Raw genomic sequence first — 19,216 nt, 5'->3', positions numbered from 1 at the left:
CCTGAATGGTCGGTTTAAATCTTAGCCCTTATTGGCCGGTTTAAAGCTGGCTCCTGATTGGCCGGTTTTAAGCCGGCTCCTGATTGGTCCATTTAAAGCTGGCTCCTGATTGGTCGGTTTGAAGCTGACTCCTGATTGGCCGGTTTAAAGCTTAGCCCTGATTGGTCGGATTAAAGCTAGCTCCTGATTGGTGGGTTTAAAGCTGGCTCCTGATTGGTCGGTTTAGAGATGTCTCCTGATTCGCCGGTTTAAAGCTGGCTCCTGATTGGTCGGTTTAAGGCTTAGCCCTGATTGGTCGGTTTAAAGCCGGCTCCTGATTGGTCGGTTTAAAGCCGGCTCCTGATTGGTCGGTTTAATGGTTAGCCCTGATTGGCCGGTTTAATTCTTAGCCCTGATTGGTGAGTTTAAAGCTGGCTCCTGATTGGCCGGTTTAAAGCCGGCTCCTGATTGGTCAGTTTAAAGCTTAGCCCTGATTGGTCGGTTTAAAGCTTGCCCCTGATTGGCCGGTTTAAAGCCGGCTCCTGATTGGTCGGTTTAAAGCCGGCTCTTGCATGGTCGGTTTAAACCGGGCTTCTGAATGGCCGGTTGAAAGCCGGTTCTTGATTGGTCGGTTTAATGGCAAGCCACTGATTGGCCGGTTTAAAGCCAGCTCCTGTTTGGCCAGTTTAAAGCTGGCTCCTGATTGGCCGGTTTAAAGCTGGCTCCTGATTGGTGGGTTTAAAGCTGGCTCCTGATTGGTCGGTTTAAAGATGGCTCCTGATTGGCCGGTTTAAAGCTGGCTCCTGATTGGTCGGTTTAAAGCTTAGCCCCGACTGGCCGGTTTAAAGCCGGCTCCTGATTGGTGGGTTTAAAGCCGGCTCCTGATTGGCCGGTTTAAAGCCGGCTCCTGATTGGCCGGTTTAAAGCTGGCTCCTGATTAGTCGGTTTGAAGCCGGCTCCTGATTGGTGGGTTTAAAGCCGGCTCCTGATTGGTCGTTTTAAAACCGACTCCTGATTGGTCGTTTTAAAGCCGGCTCCTGATTGGCCGGTTTAAAGCCAGCTCCTTATTGGCCGGTTTAAATCTGGCTCCTGATTGGTCGGTTTAAAGCTGGCCCCTTATTGGTCGGTTTAAAGCTGGCTCCTTATTGGCCGGTTTAAAGCTTAGCCCTGATTGGCCGGTTTAAAGCTGGCTCCTGATTGGTCGGTTTAAAGCTGGCTTCTGATTGGCCAGTTTAACGCTGGATCCTGATTTGTCGGTTTAAAGCTGGCTCCTGATAGGTCGGTTTAACGCTGGCTCCTGATTGGTTAGTTTAAAGCTTAGCCCTGATTGGTTGGGTTAAAGCTGGCTCATGATTGGTCGGTGTAAAGCCGGCTCCTGATTGGCTGGTTCAAAACTGGCTCCTGATTGGTCAGTTTGAAGGTTAGCCCTGTTTGGCCAATTTAAAGCTGCATTAGAATTTACCCTTTTAAATTTTTTGGCTGTTTTATAGTGTAGCTAATATTTCAGGTACATGCTAGTTGTTTTGGCTAGTTGGGGCTTTATTTTTTTTTATTATTTAGGCTCTTATAGAGTTTTGCTAACATTGCAGCTACATGATATATATTCCTGCTACATGCCAGCTAATTTAGATGTAAGTTTTAAATGGTTTACGCTGTTTTGGACTTAAGCTAATATTTCTGCTACACGCTAGCTGTTTAGGCTAATTAAGGTCTTAGTTTTTTAGTTTTTTAGGCTGTTTTGCAATTTGGCCAAATTTTCAGCTACATGATAGCTGTTTTTGCTTATTTAGGCTTTTGTAAACCTCTTTTAAGCTTTTCTGAGATAAGCTAATATTTCATATACATTATACCGGTTTTGGCCAATTTAGGCTTTTGTAAACATGTTTAGGCTTTTTTTCAGTTAAGCTAATATATCATACACATGGTAGCTGTTTTGCCATTTTTTGGCTTTACTCTTTTTTTGGGGGGGGGGCTATTTCAGAACTTAGCTAATATTCCAGGTACATGATATGTGTTTTGGCTAATTTAGGCTTTTCTTTTTTTATTTAGGCTGTTTTGGGGTTTAGCTAATATTTAATCTACATGCCAGCTGTTTTGGCTATTTAAGGCTTTACTTTTTAATTTTTAAGCTGTTTTGGAGTTTAGCTAATACGTCAGCTACATGATAACTGTTTTGACTAATTTATGCTTTACTTTTTTAGTTTTTAGGTTCTATTGGAGTTTACCAACATTTTCAGCCACATGATAGCTGTTTTGGCCAAGTAAAGCTTCACTTTTTTATTTATTTTGGCTGTTTTGGAGTTTGGCTAGTATTTCAGCTAACTGCTGGCTTTTTTTGGTCATTTAGATTTTGTTTAAGCTGTTTTGGAGTTAAGCTAATATTTCAGCTAAACGCTAGCTGTTTAGGCTAATTAAGGTCTTACTTTTTAGTCTTTTAGGCTGTTTTGAAGTTTAGCCAAATGGTTAGCTATACGATAGCTGTTTTGGCTAATTTTAGGCATTTCTAAATATTTTTTTGGAATGTTTGCAGTTTAGCCAAATTCTTATCTACATCCTAGCTGCTTTGGCTAATTAAGGCTTTACTTTTTTGGGTTTTTTAAGCATTTTGGATCTTAGCCAATATTTCAGCTATGATCACTCTTTTGACTATTTTAGGCTCTAACCTTTTAATTTTTTAGGCTATCTTCGAGTTTAGCTAATATTTCAGCTACATGATAGCTGTATTAGCTAATTAAGGCTTTACTTTTTTACAATTTTTAGGCTGTTTTTAAGATTAGCATATATTTCTGCTACATGATAACTGTTTTGGCTAATTAAGGCTTTGTAAAACCATTTCTTACGCTGGAGTTTAATCACATGATAGCAGTTTTGTCAATTTAGACCTTACTGTTTTTATAATTTTTAAACTTTTGGCATTTAGCTAATAGTTTAGCTGAATATCAGCTATAGTGATTTCAGATATAAGCTTTTGCCTTTTCGGGCATTAGCTTGAGCTTTTAAGGCTATTAACTTTTCAGCTATCAACTTTAGTAATTTTAGCTATCAATTTCATCATCTCCAGCTTTCAGCACTAGCATCTTTAGTGGCCAAATTTAGCTTATAGCATTCACACTAGTATCATTGCAGGTAATGCTATATATCTAGATCAGATTTATGTTAAAAGTTACATTTTTAAAGTTTTCAAAATTTTGTTTTAGTTTGTTCAATAAATGTTTATCCTTTTTCAGCCCGCGACCAAAGGTGTGTTTTGGATTTTGGCCCCTTATGTGATTTAGTTTGACAAAACTCGTGTGTTTGTGCTTGTTTCCACTGGAACAACACAAACGAAAAAAAAATACTCAAACCTGAGAAAAATGAACAGAGAAATCTAGAATGGACTGGATAAAATTAGGAATGTCATATTTTATTATCTCCTAGAGTTAAACTGTTCATTCTAACATGGATGAGATTTTAAACCTTTGGTGAAGGTTCGGTGATATAAACCTCAAAGTCTTACTTAAACATATAAAAACAAGAAATAGGACAATATTTTGAATTAAATGAAAACAGTTTATTAAAATAAAAACTTTTTTCAAATTAAATAAAAAGTGAATAAGTGATGCAGTCAAGAAACTAAAAGAAATAAGGAACTGTGATACAAAAATAAATTAAAATGTTTAACAAAAAAAAAACAACTGATAGAAATATAAATAGTTTGCAACTTCTTAGCTTTTAAATAGATTACTAAAAGCAGGGTTAGGGTTATTTTCAGCTTCAAATGTTCAGTTTTTGAGGTTTCAAAACTCAAACTTTCAATTTAAAAACTTTTTTTCAGGTTCAAAATTTTTTTTTCACTGTCAAGTCTTTTTTTTCTGTTTTCGAATCTTAAAATTTCAGTTTCAAAACTGTTGGGCCCGTTACGAAGCATTGGGGCATTACTGATTCTGAGAACTGTGATAATTACTGTCAGAAAATAGCTGTACTGTTTATATAACCGTAGTCTGAAGTTGTCCCTAGTCGGGTGTAAATAGCAGAGTTTTGTCCCGTACAAACCGACCATCCAAAACGCTGTTCTAGCCCGTTCAAAGCGCCACCTTATTGTGTTACAAACAGGCATCGAAAACATCCTTAAAAAATGTCAAAAACATAAAAATCTCCTTTTTAATATCATCAAAACGTTGTGTTACACCCACCCTAATGCGCCACAACGGGGCCAACATTTTTCAAAACAGTAATTTTCTGTTTTTTAAACGAAAAAAAGAGTTGAAAGTAAAAAAAAAGGATTTCAAACAGAAAAAAAAAGTTTTGAAATTGAATTGAATTGAATTTTTTTAAGCCTAAAAATTGATTGTTTTAGAATAGAAAGACGTTTTGGACATTTTAGATTTTTTGGGCCAAACAACAATATTTATTTATTTTGTTTTCAATTTGTTTTGCTTGGGTTTTAAATAATATTGGCTCCAATTTAGCTCAGTAGTAATTGCAGAGAGAAGACACATGAGGACGGGACAGGAATAATGTCAAAAGTCAAGCATCTTTGATCTGTGTTGCAGTAGAGCGGCACAAATTGAAGTACAAACAAAAATACGTCAACATAGAAGCACATTAATGTAACAGAAACAAAAACGTCCACACAAACAGACTCCCAAAAACATGTTTCATTATTATCTAAGCTGCCCTCATAGGTTTTAGCCTCATCATAAAGTACCACATGCTGCTGGCTTTTTTCAAACAAACTACAACAACACTCATTGTCTGCTATGAGGGAGCTCACAGCTGTTTGAGTGTGGATTGGGGGGTTCATTCGAGGCAGCTGTCGAGGCCCGCTAACCGTGTGCTTCCTACATTCCCTTATAAGGACGCATGTCTGTCAAACGCACAAGTGGTTCAGGAGCAAATTTCTGACCTGCTGATAAGAAGAAGACAGCTGTTGATGAGACACACACACAGAGGGAAACTGTGTCTGTGTGTTTCTGTTTTAACCCGGGTCAAACAGCGATTAGTGAACTCAAATGTAAGTTCTTTGCTTGTTTGACTAAGATTCTATATCCAGATTTCTTCCAAGGCCACAGAAACACTGTGGTAGTTTTGATTTTTTGGTTGCTCTTGTGGATCTATCTTTCAGCATTAGTGTATTTCTTTTTCTGTGATGACACAGCGGGTTCCCTCTTCACTCAGAGGAGGAAAAATAACAGATTTCAAGACAACATAGGATACAAGTCAGACATCAAATGAGATTTAAAAAATGTTTTGTCCTGTTTTGTCTTTTTTGTTTGGGTAGCAGCAATTAACAACAGCCCAAAAAATAAATTAAATCAGTAAAATTTATGAGAAATTGTAAAAATAATTTTTAAAAAAGTTGCCAAATTTGACTATGAGGGGATATTTATGCTGAAAGTGCATGTTTGTATGTTTTCCTTATTAAATTTTGAGATTGTGAAAGTCAGCTCAAGACGAATGAGAGACAAGAGGGAAATCCCAAACCAAATGAAAAATACTGAAAATAAAGATGTGGAAACATCTGTAATGGGCGAAATGCCAATTCCTATAAAAAAAACATTGTTAAGGTCATTTAAGACTAAAAAATGCTTTTGCTTTCTCATTTGGTGCACTGCTTGTTCTGTCGATAAACTGTATGCCTTTGGAATTTTCTAAAGAGAAGTTTATGGAGCTAAATTAGGGCCAATATTATTTGAAACCAAATAGAACAAATTGAGAAAAATGTTAAAATGTCAGAAACTTCTCGATAATCTACAATAAAATTAATTATTTTAAGGTTCGAATCTTCTGTTTCAAATCTGAAAATTTCAGTTTCAAAACTTTTGGCCCCGTTGTGGCGCGTTGGGTTGGGGCTAACTCAATGTTTTATGGATGTTTAAAGGACGTTTTCGATGTTTTTGACGTTTTCTAAGGACGCTTTCACTGCCTGTATGTAACAATAAGATGGCCCTTTGAACGGTCTAGATCAGCGTTTTGGACATGTGGTTTGTACGTGATAAACTCTGCTTTTTACAGCCGTCTTGGTACAACTTCAAACTATGATAGTACAGACTAAACAGACATTTTCTGACATTTATTATCGCAGTTCTCAGAGTCAGTGAACGCACCAGGACTGAAGTTATCCCCCTCATTGATTTTGATTGGCTATTCATGTTAGCCCCGCCCCGATGCGGCACAATGGGGCCAAAAGTTTTGAAACTGAAATTTTCAGATTCAAAAACAAACAACAAAAAAAAAGAGTTGAAACTAAAAAAAAGTTTTGAAATTGAAATTTTGAGTTTTGATACCGAAAAATTGAACATTTGAAGCTGAAAATAATTAAGTTTATTTTAGAATAGCAAAAAGCTTTGGGGTTTTTTTTGGCCAAACACCAATATTTTTTTAATTTGGGTTTCAAATAATATTGGCCTCAATTTAGCTCCATAGAGGTGCACTGCGACAGATCGTTACCTGTCCAGGGAGTGCCCTGGATTTGTCTAACAGTAGTTGGGACAGGATCCAGCAACCCTGTGATCTTGACAGGGCAGTTCAAAAGAATAGATGATTGATGAAACTGGTTATTTCTGAACCTTGATATTGATGCCACAAAATAAAACTCACTTTGTTTGCCTCTAGATACTTTTATTCTAATTAGTATATTTTTTGAGCACATACTTTATAAAATACTTTAAGATTGTTCTCTAAATGAGGAGGGAGCTCTTGCTTCACATTCCTGTCCTCGCTCAGGCCTGATAAGACTCCAGCATGCGGCTGCAGCTGCAGCACAGACTCGCTCAGAGGGACGAATAAGGGATCCCAGCTCCCACTCCTCTGCTGTCAGTGTGAAGCGGCAGGCAGCCTCTGCCACCAGCCGCACTCAGTTTCCCTAAAAGGACAGGAGACAGCCTATCAGAGCTGAGGACCCCCCCACAGGCTGTCAACCAGATCTGTCATCTGCTGGAGGTCTGTGTGCAGACACTTCAGCTGTCTGGCACGGTTTAACCCCAGTCCCAACACATAACACTTCCTATGGACAAGTTTCCCTTCTGCAGACTGTGTGAATGAAAGTTCTGTGATGGAGAGCAAAAACTGGAACATCATAAAACCTTCTGTATCCATCCTTTGTACCTCAGTTTATCCAGATGTTGGCACTGAACTAAATAGAATCTCATCTTTTTTTGAGAAACTCCTCAGTGTGGAGGAATCCCTGTCACGTGATCCACTTCACTTTGCCATTTTACTGAGCAACACTTAATTTGGAGTTGTGGAAGGTCTTGACCCCGCCCACCAGCCCCCAGCCTCAGCATCCAGAAGTGTATTTAAGGAACCCCAACTTATGTTGGTCCCTCTGTCCCAGTGGAAGCTTCTGTTTTGTGTTCCAGCTCGGTGAGTTTTGGCTTTTGTTTTCCAGTGTTTTAGATTTTGAGACAGTTAGAGACCATTTTCTCACCAAAATGTCTTAGACTAAAAATTAAAACTTGCTAAATTGTGAGAAAAGTGTTTTTTTAAACACTTGATCTACCTCAGCTATGATCAGGCTCAAGTTTTATGAGGAGATCCTGTATTGGGACCTTTGTATGGAGCTAAATTGGGTCCAATATTATTTGAAACCCAGTTAAAACAAACTGAAACAAAAATTGGTGTTTGACCAAAAAAACATTGTGAAACATTCTGCTATTCTAAAAAGAACTTAATTATTTTCAGCTTCAAATGTTCAATTTTTTAGGCTTCAAAACTCAAATTTTCAATTTCAAAACTTTTTTTTCATTTTTTTTTCAAGTTTAGCTTTTTTTGTGTCTTTTCAAATCTGAAAATTTGAGTTTCAAAACTTTTGGCCCCGTTGTGACGCATTGGGGCGGGGCTAACACAACATTTTAAGGATGTTAAAAAGGTCGTTTTCTAAGGGCGAATTTTAAAACGATAAAATTGTGCTTTGAACGGGCTAGATCAGAGTTTTGGACGCGCTATTTGTACGTGATAAAACTCTTTTTACACCCGTCTTGGGACAATTTCAAACTATGATAGGATAGACAATTCAACCATTTTCTGACCATAATTATCTAAGTTCTCAGTCAGTGAATGCACTGAAGTTACCCCCCTTATCGGTTTTGATTGGTTATTCGTGCTAGCCCCGCCCCAACGCACCAATACGGGGCCAAAAGTATTGAAACTGAAATTTTTCAATTCCAAAATGGGAAAAAAAGAGTTGATAGTGAAAAAGAGATTTGAAACTGAAAAAAAAATTTCAATTTAAATTTAAATTTTTTGTTTTGAAACCTAAAAAACAGAACATTTGAAGCTGAAAGTAATGAAGTTTATTTTAGAATAGCAAAAAGTTTCTGACATTTAATTTTTTTTTGGCCAAGCACCAATATTTTTTTCAATTAGTTTTATTTGGGTTTAAAATAATATTGACACCAATTTAGCTCCATACCTTTGGATTTGGATAGAGGTTGTATTTCACTGTGTGGTCTTCACAATAAATCTAATAATGATGATGGTCATTTTTGGTTGCTAACAGAAGGCCAGCACCAAAGTGAAAACATGTGTGACGATGACGAGACCACTGCCTTGGTGTGCGACAACGGCTCCGGCCTGGTAAAAGCGGGGTTTGCTGGTGATGATGCTCCTCGCGCCGTCTTCCCGTCCATCGTGGGGCGCCCTCGTCATCAGGTCAGACCACAGATGAACCCCATAATCCATTCATGTCTCCTAGTCTTTGTGTAAAACTGCTCTTTAGGACAGGTAGGATGAAATACCAATTTAAAAAAAGCTGATTGTCATCAGCATAGAATTTTACATGAAATTTGAACATCTTAATGAAAACTCCTGTTTATAAATGTTAATGAAAGATGTTTCTATTTGGTAATTTAGTGATAAAAAATATGAGGGGAGAGCCCTCTAAGCACAGGTTTAACAAGAGCTAAATACAATTTGGAGATTCCACGTATAAATATCTCTAAAATGACACAAGACAAATATTTTGATACCGAATAGAAAAAAATTAGCCCATTCGGGATGCCATTAGAAGAGATTTTATTGAGTTCACATGAATAAAAAAATCTTAAATACTGTATTAAGCTCAAGTTGAGGTTTTTTTTTTATCATAGCTAAACCAAACTCTTATTTTGAAATTCTGCTTAACTATGTCTTAAGGGAAAATAGTTTATTTCAGAGACATCACAACAGGTTTGTATGAATATCTAAAAGACCACAAACATTTTTATTTTAATTTTTTTTTTTAATCTCAGTTGAATTAACCCTTAAAGGACTAGTAATGGGGTTGTGGGTCTTTTTCGGTGTTAACTGTATTTCCCGTTATATTTACCATTTCCAAATGTTTTGTCGTGTTTTGAGCAAGAAATATTGAAATAAAACGGCATTTTTGAGGCCAAATTTGGCAAACCTGTCTCCTCCGGGTAAAAAGCTCCGTTTTGGTCACGTGGTGCGTGTGACGTAACCAGGGTAAACATAGCAAGATGGCTTCTCCTTTGCGTGTCGGAGCTAGCGATAGCGGCGATATTTCAAGGTCCACAATTCTGTCTTCAGACTCAGATTGTGGAAACATTTGTTCTGAAAGTGACGCTGATTCAGAGGCGCCGGGTGTTTGTGGTTTGAGGACTGTAAAGCCCTATCAATTTGAGCCAGCAGCGCGTAAAGTAAGAGCTCACAATCTGGCAATGACACTGACAGTGACGCTGAGAATGCCGATGAAACTGAAACTGTCCGTTTATCAGAGCCATGCTTGAAGCTGGAAGACGTGGAGCATCTCGTGAAGCTTTATTTACAGATCGGAACCTTTTGGCGACTCTAAATTAAATCATCAATGAAGCTGACTATCAGGGTCGGTAATGCAGAGTTTCATATGCAAAATAAAGAGCTTAGAGACATGTTTGCAGGACCGTCCACCACTTTATTATTTATTTATTCATTTATTTCATCACTTTATTCACATACCCGGAAGCTCTTTCACCACCTTACTGCATGTCTCTGATATGCGCAGAAAAAAAAGGAGAATGTAAACAGTTCTCCGTACGCCCCGTTCTCCACATGAATCGTCCCGTTTCAACACACAACAACAACAGGGGATGACAACAGTCTGTCATGTTAGCTAAGTACACTGAAAATTCCGAAAACGATTCCTCTTCAGATGAAAGCATCACACAGAAATGAATGAGATCTGATCTTTCACGGAGGAAGAAATGACTGGTGGACCGCTGCGAGTGTCGATGGTTTCATCAACGGATCTGCAGAGATCCTGCAAGCCATCATCAATGATTAATAAACTGCAAATCAAACAAAGAAACTTCCAAACATGTGCAATGTTTTAAACATTCAGTTTACCTGTTGAAATCAGAAGCTTTTCACAGTTTAGTCGGTCTGGTTCTGCTCAGTGTTCATTCACAATAGGCTCATTTCGATTGTAAATCTCTAAATTTACGAGTTAATTTTTTATTTATTTATTTGGCGGCCCTAATACTCCGTCGGACCATAACACCGATGTTTATAGAGTTCAACTTTGCCGCAGCACACACACATACATGTATCTGCAGACACCCTGGTCCGCCTGCATTCTGCTGCTGGCGCTGTCTCACCCACATGACGTAAACGCGTCACGTGACCCAAATCGAGCCGTTTCTGAAGCAGGGCGAAATGAGAGTGGGATTTGTCGTTGATTTTGTCAAATTTTACAAAAACCTGCGTTTGTCAACGGTAATTATTTGTTATTTTTGATACATTAGAACATATGGAATATATCTGGATACTTATTTTAGCTTTGTCCCAGCCCATTACTAACCCTTTAAGACCGGAGCTCCAGTGTTTATGTTCTTTGATTTTGCATTTAAGTGTTACCGGTGACAACTCCGGTGATAAAGGGTTAAGCTAACCAAATAAAGTTAATTTAATTCAACACAAAAGACTCAAAGGTACATCATGTGATTAAGTTTTTTTGCTCTAAACTAGAATTCATGACAACAGAAATAAAATAAATAAAAATAAGAGGGAGATCTACATATATAAAGACGTTTTCCTGCCTTTTTAGTTGCGAGTTTAGCCAAAATCTTAGCACACCATTTTTTCTGAGTTTTCTCCTTATTTGTAGGGAGAGTTCTCACTTCAGTGGTTTAATAAGAACTGTTCTCGATTAGTGAAGACGTCTGGTTCTGTTCCAGGGCGTGATGGTAGGGATGGGTCAGAAGGACAGCTATGTTGGAGATGAAGCCCAAAGTAAGCGAGGCATCCTGACCCTCAAGTACCCCATCGAGCATGGCATCATCACCAACTGGGACGACATGGAAAAGGTGAGGACTGGCCGCAGAGCGATAACGGAAAAGTTAGACCTAAACTTCACTTTCCGTTTTGAATAGATCTGGCACCACACCTTCTACAATGAGCTCCGTGTGGCACCAGAGGAGCACCCCACCCTGCTGACTGAGGCCCCCCTCAACCCCAAAGCCAACAGAGAGAAGATGACCCAGATCATGTTTGAGACCTTCAACGTCCCGGCCATGTATGTGGCCATTCAAGCCGTGCTGTCCCTGTACGCCTCCGGCCGCACCACCGGTGAGTTTCCACCAGGACCTGCTGCTCTGGTGGAGCCCACGTTGGACGGAACCAACTGCTGTGTGTCTGTGCAGGAATTGTGCTGGACTCCGGTGACGGCGTGACCCACAATGTTCCCATTTATGAGGGTTATGCTCTTCCTCATGCCATCATGCGTCTGGACTTGGCTGGCCGGGACTTGACCGACTACCTGATGAAGATCCTGACGGAGAGAGGATACTCGTTTGTCACCACAGGTAGGACAAAAATCCCTGAGAATTTTTATTTTTGCTTTTTTTTAACTTTTGAATTTCTAGAAAATTAAAAAAAATAGACCGAAAGGGATTTTTCATGGTGTTCTGACTCTTTTATTTGGGCTAAACAGCAACAAAATACAGTTATAACTGTTAATTTCAGTCAGAAAAACTTAAATTTAATGAAGGTGGACAGCTTTAAAATGGGGTTTTCACTTTAAGGTGAGAGTGATTTTATTTTTTATGAAAAAGAAATTGATTGAATTTTGTTTTTTGTTTGATTTATATCAAAATTTTGATTCAACAAAATGTTTGAGTGTTCTGGTTACTCAATTTTTTGAATATTTGCTAATTAAAATTAAAGAAAACAATAAAAAAAAATTCTCAAAATGTGCTTATTAAATTTTTAAAAAGTTGTTTTTCATAATTTAGTTTTTAAAATGAAAGAAAAAATGTTTTTCAAAATGTGCTTATTGAAAGAAAAAGAAAACACAAAAAGTTGTTTTTCATAATTTACTTATTTAAATGAAAGAAAAAAAGGTGTTTTTAAAAAATTGCTTATGAAAAAAAAAGAAAACAAAAAGGTTGTTTTTTCAAAATTTTCTTATTAAAATAAAGGAAAACAAGCAAACATTGTTTTAAAATCTAATACGATTGTTTAAATGAAAGTCAACATTGTAAGGAGAGAAAATCAAACATTGACATTGATTAAAATATTCAGCCACATTAAACTTTAAGACAAAAATGTAAATATATAAATATATATATACATATATATATATATATATATATATATATATATATATATGTTTTTCTAGTTGAACCCCTAAATATGCAAAAACATGTAAAACTAAAGAAAAAAATTACAAAAATACAACAATATATTTTTTAATACAAATTTCAACCAACAAAACAGCAAGGTTTACTTAGGGTGACATAAAAGCTGTAAAATGTAAAACAAGAAACAGAAGACTGTCTCTTTTATTTTGAAGAGAATTACACCTAGTTCACACTGGACGTGGAAGTGGTGCGGAATGGAGGTCGCTTCCATTCGGCGCCCTTACATCCTATGGTGTGATCCACACCAGGCGCGGAGCGCCGCAGTCCGCCGTGAGCGATCTGCATCAATTCTGGCAGGAAGTTCCATCAACATACATGAGAAATCTGGTTTATTTGTTAAAATATAACCAATTTTCACAATACAACACCACGATTGACAAATGTGATCATGTTTTTATATCTACATAGACTGTAGAGATCAAAATAAACACGATCACAACACACACATCTCTCTGTGTGTCTCAACAACAGATAAATTAAAGAAGTGTAGGCCTACTAACTACTTGCTTCTTCTTAGCAGAAACATAGAGTCATATTTTCAGTTTATTCATTTACCCATGATGGCAAAAACAACAAAAGCTCTGGCAGAAGCTCCTGTCGACCTTTGCAGAAAAATGTGCGTCTGGTGTGAATTGCAGGAGAGAGTGGATGACGCGCTCACTCCGCTCTGCCTCCAGTGTTAGTAGTTAACTTTAGGGCAAAACTCTTCTTCAATAAGTGAAGCAAACCTAAAACATCACAAAAATGCAAAAAGCTACAATTTTCTTGACTCACTATCAGGTCTTACAGCTGGTGGGAGCACTTCCTGTAGTCAAATGTGAAAAAACTCAAACTCTGTAACCAAACCCCATTCGTTGACTCTTTGAGGCTAAAACAGAACATCTTCTTCATAGCTGAGCGGGAGATCGTTCGAGACATCAAGGAGAAGCTGTGCTACGTGGCTCTGGACTTTGAGAACGAGATGGCGACCGCTGCGTCCTCCTCCTCCCTGGAGAAGAGCTACGAGCTGCCGGACGGTCAGGTCATCACCATCGGCAACGAGCGTTTCCGCTGCCCGGAGACTCTGTTCCAGCCGTCCTTCATCGGTGAGTCACAGACGGGGTGACAAACACAAGAGCAGACATGTGACATTTTACCATTTCCCATCAACACCGGACCTTTCCAGGCATGGAGTCTGCTGGCATCCACGAGACGGCGTACAACAGCATCATGAAGTGCGACATTGACATCAGGAAGGATTTGTACGCCAACAACGTCCTGTCCGGAGGAACCACCATGTACCCGGGAATTGCTGACCGCATGCAGAAGGAGATCACCGCCTTGGCCCCGAGCACCATGAAGATCAAGGTGATCAGGACTCTGAAGTCAGGCTGATGCAGCTGGACGAATGCTTCTCTAACCTCCTCTTCTCCTCTCTGTAGATCATTGCCCCCCCTGAAAGGAAGTATTCGGTGTGGATCGGGGGCTCCATCCTCGCCTCTCTGTCCACCTTCCAGCAGATGTGGATCAGCAAGCAGGAGTATGACGAGGCCGGACCCTCCATCGTACACAGGAAGTGCTTTTAAGTCTTCAACCTTCACCAAACACTCAATCTTTCCATCCAAACCTTTCTTTCTACCGTTCCTGTTGCTGTAAATAAACATGTTGTTTTAATAAACTGTGGTTTTGTCAGTAATCTGCAGCTTTTGTGTCTGTCTGGAGATTCTGGTAAAGAAATTTAAAAGGGATTTTATAGATACAGCTTTTAGTATTTATGGTGTTCAAACATGAAAGAATGCAGAAGAGAAATACATTCCATTTATATCAGCTCCTGTGAGGCAAATAAGTGTTTGAACACCCCGTGATTCTGCAAGTTTTCTCACTTAGAAATCATGAAGGAGTCTAAAATGTTAATCTAAGGTTCATGCCCACTGTGAGACACATATTCCAAAAAAAAAAAACAAATGGAACTCACATTACTTGTTTTTTTTAAATAATTCAATTTTATTCAGTTTTATTTATGCAGCCCAATATCACAAAAATTGTCTCATTGGGCTTCATGTCGGTAATTGTACAGAAGCAGAAGGTCGGTCATAAAATATAAACAATAGCTGATAGCTAAACTAAACCGACTAAATATAACTGGTTAACCCTGTTCTGAGACCTTCCTTCAAGGTAAGGAAAAACTCTAAAAAACCTGATTCAGGAAAAAAGATGAAACCTTTAGGATGTCCACATGAAGAAGAGATTCTCTTGTAGGATGGACATGTGATTTACCAGGACTATTACAGAGGAATTAGCATATCTAACTCCACAACTACGTATTTCAATAGACTTTAGTCAGATAGGACTGGGGGAAAGGTGGGGGAGAGGTCCACAGCCAAGATGAGCCAGAGGCGTGGTCCACAGCCAAGAACAGGAGCACAAATGATCCACCTGGAATCTGAAATCTCTCGTTGAGGAACAACAAGTGAATCACACTGCACCAAATAGAAGCACAGAGAACTAAATATAATAAATAATAAAGAATAGAGGAGAGGTAAATGAGAATAAGGAACACAACCCCAGAGCTGATGTGGATAATAACAATGATAGAATATCTAACATTTCTAGCGTATAAATAATAATCTAGACCCACGAGAGCGACAGCACAGGGAATCAACCACCAGGCGCCGGTTCATCAAACCAGCTTCCCTCTGCTGAGTTCCGTGGAGAAACGTGTATTGGATGTAATGAAAATGATAATTATTCTCCAATCTTCATTACAGTCAGTAAGGGAGCAATAAGTTAAATATTCTCTGATTAACAGCGAGCCTGGCAGAACGCCTGTCCAAAGAGGAATGTTTTAAGGCTAGTTTTGAAGGTAGAAACTGTGCTGGCCTCTCTGACATGAGCTGGTAGAACAGGGGCTTGATGGCTGAAGGTTCTACCTCCAACTGTACTTTTAGAAATTCTAGGAACTACAAGCAGTCCAGCATTTTGTGAGTGAAGTGTTCTGACTGGTTGGTAAGGAACTATGAGATCTTTAATATATGCCAGCCAGCAAGGCCAAGTGGGCCCCATATGGCTTAAAAGTGGGCTGAAAATGTGGGTCCCGGATGGGTTTCTGTAGTGGCTCCACTTGTGTTTGCCTACATTGGCTTAAGTGGGCGGGTTGGCTCGCTACGGTATCCAGCCACCTGGTGGACAGCAAACCTTGCTAGCTCACTTCGGCGGCGCTTGTTTGCTCAATACAGCTGAACTTGTTAGCTTAATACAGCAGCGCTTTCAAGCTTAATACTGCCGAGCTCGCTAACTCACTACAGCGGCGCTTGTTTGCTCAATACAGCAGAGCATGCTAGCTTTCCACAGAGGAGCTTGCTAGCATGCTACAGCAGAGCTTGTTAGTTCAATAAAGAGGAGATAGCTACAGCAGAGTTTTCTATTTGTGTAGAGGAGCTTGCTAGCATGCTACAGCAGAGTTTGCTATTGGTGTAGAGGAGCTCGCTAGCATGCTACAGCAGAGCTTGCTAGCATGCTACAGCAGAATTTACTATCAGTGAAGAGGAGCTCAATAGCATGCTACATCAGAGCTTGCTAGCTCACTACTGCGGAGCTCTCTAGCTCACTATAGCAGAGCTTGCTAGCTCACTATAGCAGAGCTTGTTGGCATGCTACAGTGGAAATCGCTAGAATCCTGCAATGGACTTCTCTAACATGCTACGGCAGAGCTTGCCAGCACGCTACGCTGGCCACCGGGCAGCTGGCTAACGTAATAAGCTAACCACTTAATCCTCACTTATGTCAATGTGGGCAAACACAGGAGGGGCTGCCACAGAAACTACGGACAAACCCATTCAGGACCCACATTTTCTGCCCACTTTTAAACTTTATGGGGCCCACTTGGCCTTGCTGGCTGGGTGGGTCACACCATTCAGGGCCTTATAGGTAAGCAGGAGGATTCTGAACTTGATTCTGGATTCAACTGGGAGCTAGATTTATGGTGAGGAACCACAGAGCCAGGAAAAACTTTACAGGCTTAAACTTATGTCAAAGCATTTAAAAAAAATCGTCATTTAAATTTTTTTTGTCTGTACCAACTATGTGGTGGTACCAACCAAGTATCAACGTGGCTCAAATCTTGGTACCTATCCCTTGGTAAAACCAGTGGCGGGCCATCAGGGCCTGCAAGGCCTTCTCTGCTGGCCTAAAAATATCTGAATCACAGACTGATATTAATTATTTATTTCCGTGAATACGTATTCTATAATTCCAAATGCTCTGTCTTCGTCCTTTCATTGCTGTCTCCCTGGTTGCGCTGCTTCCAGACGTGTATTTTCCTATTTAAGCATTAACCAATCACATTGCTGCACCATTTGTTGCTAGGGTCAAAGAAATCTGCCCGGAGGCCTTCACAATCAGTTCTGCGGGCCCTGTAGCATAAAATAATGGTCCACCAAACTGTTGCTTCAACCAATCAGATTTGGAGTAGGCGACACGAAGGCCAGCTAGAAGGCCCACGGAAACGTCATCATTTTCACGCGCTATGATTGGACAGCTCGCAGCTCGCTCTGGTTCTGCGTTATGTGACGGACACAGGTGCCGAGGAGCAGCGTGTCAGGTTTGAAGATGTTACCAGTGGAAAGTGTCTCATCGTCTGATTTTTGGTGGAAAATGAATGTCTGGGTAAAGTTGTGGCACAGTTTTGTCTGGCACGGGTAAAGGAGTTCCGTGACTCCGTTGAGCGGGAGTGAAGCTGATACGAGGAAATCTACGAGGCCCCTGAACGCACCACGGGCGCGTGCAGCGCAAAATCCTCACGCGCACTACCGACAATATTATTTTCCAGACACAGACCAGATTTCAAGATCACAAAGGCTTCAGGAATACCAGAACATTTTCCAGCTTATCACAGCCACGGAACACTTTCCATCTGCGAAACGCATGGATTCTGCACGACAGAGTGATTGAAATCTTCTTGAGGATAGAAAGGATGGATTTTGTGTTTAAATAATCTGGATTTTTGGTGAGTAAAATTTTGCTATCTCCCTACATAATATTGACATTTTATCAGGTTATTGTTGATGCTTTTGGTGTGTGTGTGGCAGCTGTACCTGCACTAGAAGTTTTATTGCCATAAAATAGTTAATGAGGGTTGGATTGATTCAGATGGAGCACTACTGAAGGCCTAGGTGTGAAATGCACGGCCCGCCACTGGGTAAAACTGAGTCAACGAGCTCTGCATCAACGACAACCGCCAGGCTCATGAGTGCACATGCATACTTTAACAATTAACCTATGACGCATGTTGTGGACAGTGGGAGGAAACTGGAGTGTCCAAACTGAACTGCCACATGCACAGGGAGAACATGTAGACTCCATGGAGAAAGGTCCCAGCCGGGATTTGAACTTCTCATGAGGCAAAAGCGTTGACCACTGTGCCACCGTACAGCCTGACCTACATATTTTCCACTTCAGTGTATTAATAAATTAATCAGTTAATTAAATACAATTTTGACAGAATTTTCTATTGATACAAGAATCGATTATTTCTGAAACCCTCAGACAGAAAGGTTTGTCTTTGATTGTCTACAACAGTTCTGCTCTTCCTCTGAACTTTGCTGGATATGCAACCCTGAAAAAGTCTTTAAAATACAGACAAGTCTTTTTCAATGCTGTGATTGATCTAAAAACTTAGACCAAACTATTTTCAAGCACAAATACATTCTAAATAATTTTGAAGTCCTCAGTGTTACTGGAAATTCAGGGAAACCTCCATGTTTGTGTCAAATGTCGTCATTTTGTTCAGAGTAGATTTGTTTAAGTTCCTAACACGACATCTGCTGGAAAATGATCAAATATTAAAGTAAACATAAAACCACATAAACTTTATGAAATCAAGACACAACCTAAAAACTCTGAAATGTTTCATCACATGATTGTCAGTCAGGTGAGAGTCAAGCTAGTCTGAGGAGAAAAACAATTAGATGTAATGAACAGCAGCTGTGTGAGCTGCAGGAGGAGCTTTCTTAAGCTCCTCTTGGTCGTTGGAGTTTCATTCAGCGTCTGTCAAGATGGGAGCTGATTCATTTGTGGCTCTTTTTGTTCTGGCTGTTTGCCTTAGCAAAGGTATGTGGGTACATTTTATATTATAATTTAGGGGGAAAACAAATGTATTGTGTGACTACAGCTTGTCCTTAAATTGTGTTTCTTCACAGGCTTGAGCTTACCGGTAGCAAAAGAGAATCAGACTGCTGATGAGCTTCAGGGAAGAAGAGATGGTGAGAAATGACTTGATTACAATTGTTTCTGTAACAGAATCTCAAACTTACACTTTATTTCTCCTGAAACAGACTTTATTTTGAAGAGAGGCCTTGAACTTTTACAGTCGCTGGATTCCCGGTTGAATGAACAAGTTGAAGGTAAAGCGGTTAAAATCAAAGAATAAATGTTGGCAAATCTGTCTTTAACAGTGAGATAGAAACCTGAGAAGCTAAATCTTGAATGTTCTAGAAGCTAAACAACTTCTGCTAATCTTTAATAGAACTGGAAACCAGCGAGGGGGACGCCACGGCAATCCGCAGAAGATGGTGTTTGTCCGACGCCGCCAGCAACCAGACTGTGTCCGACGCCGCCAGCAACCAGACTGTGTCCGACGCCGCCAGCAACCAGACTGTGTCCGA

At 39.6% G+C, this 19,216-nt stretch overlaps 1 protein-coding gene across 2 annotated transcripts in view; it reads left to right on the top strand.

The window, feature by feature from the left end:
- actc1a (actin alpha cardiac muscle 1a) overlaps positions 1-14,256 on the top strand; it is a 25,270-nt gene extending 11,014 nt beyond the window's left edge. Inside the window, exons 2-9 of one of the 2 annotated variants that reach the window (XM_024290615.2) lie at positions 7,132-7,323; positions 8,459-8,610; positions 11,112-11,240; positions 11,307-11,502; positions 11,577-11,738; positions 13,469-13,660; positions 13,741-13,922; positions 13,997-14,140. In XM_024290615.2, coding sequence (XP_024146383.1) covers positions 8,482-8,610; positions 11,112-11,240; positions 11,307-11,502; positions 11,577-11,738; positions 13,469-13,660; positions 13,741-13,922; positions 13,997-14,140 — 1,134 coding nt within the window. In that variant the 5' untranslated portion in view covers positions 7,132-7,323; positions 8,459-8,481. Of the gene's footprint in view, positions 1-7,131; positions 7,324-8,458; positions 8,611-11,111; positions 11,241-11,306; positions 11,503-11,576; positions 11,739-13,468; positions 13,661-13,740; positions 13,923-13,996 lie in introns of those variants that run through there. The other variant, XM_024290616.2, reaches the window with a different exon arrangement.
- The last annotated feature ends 4,960 nt before the right edge of the window (positions 14,257-19,216 follow it).

The sequence above is a fragment of the Oryzias melastigma genome, linkage group LG24 (assembly GCF_002922805.2).
Source record: "Oryzias melastigma strain HK-1 linkage group LG24, ASM292280v2, whole genome shotgun sequence".
Classification (NCBI taxonomy): domain Eukaryota; kingdom Metazoa; phylum Chordata; class Actinopteri; order Beloniformes; family Adrianichthyidae; genus Oryzias; species Oryzias melastigma.
Note: the sequence above shows the minus strand (reverse complement) of the source record. Positions and strands in the feature narration are given on the sequence as shown.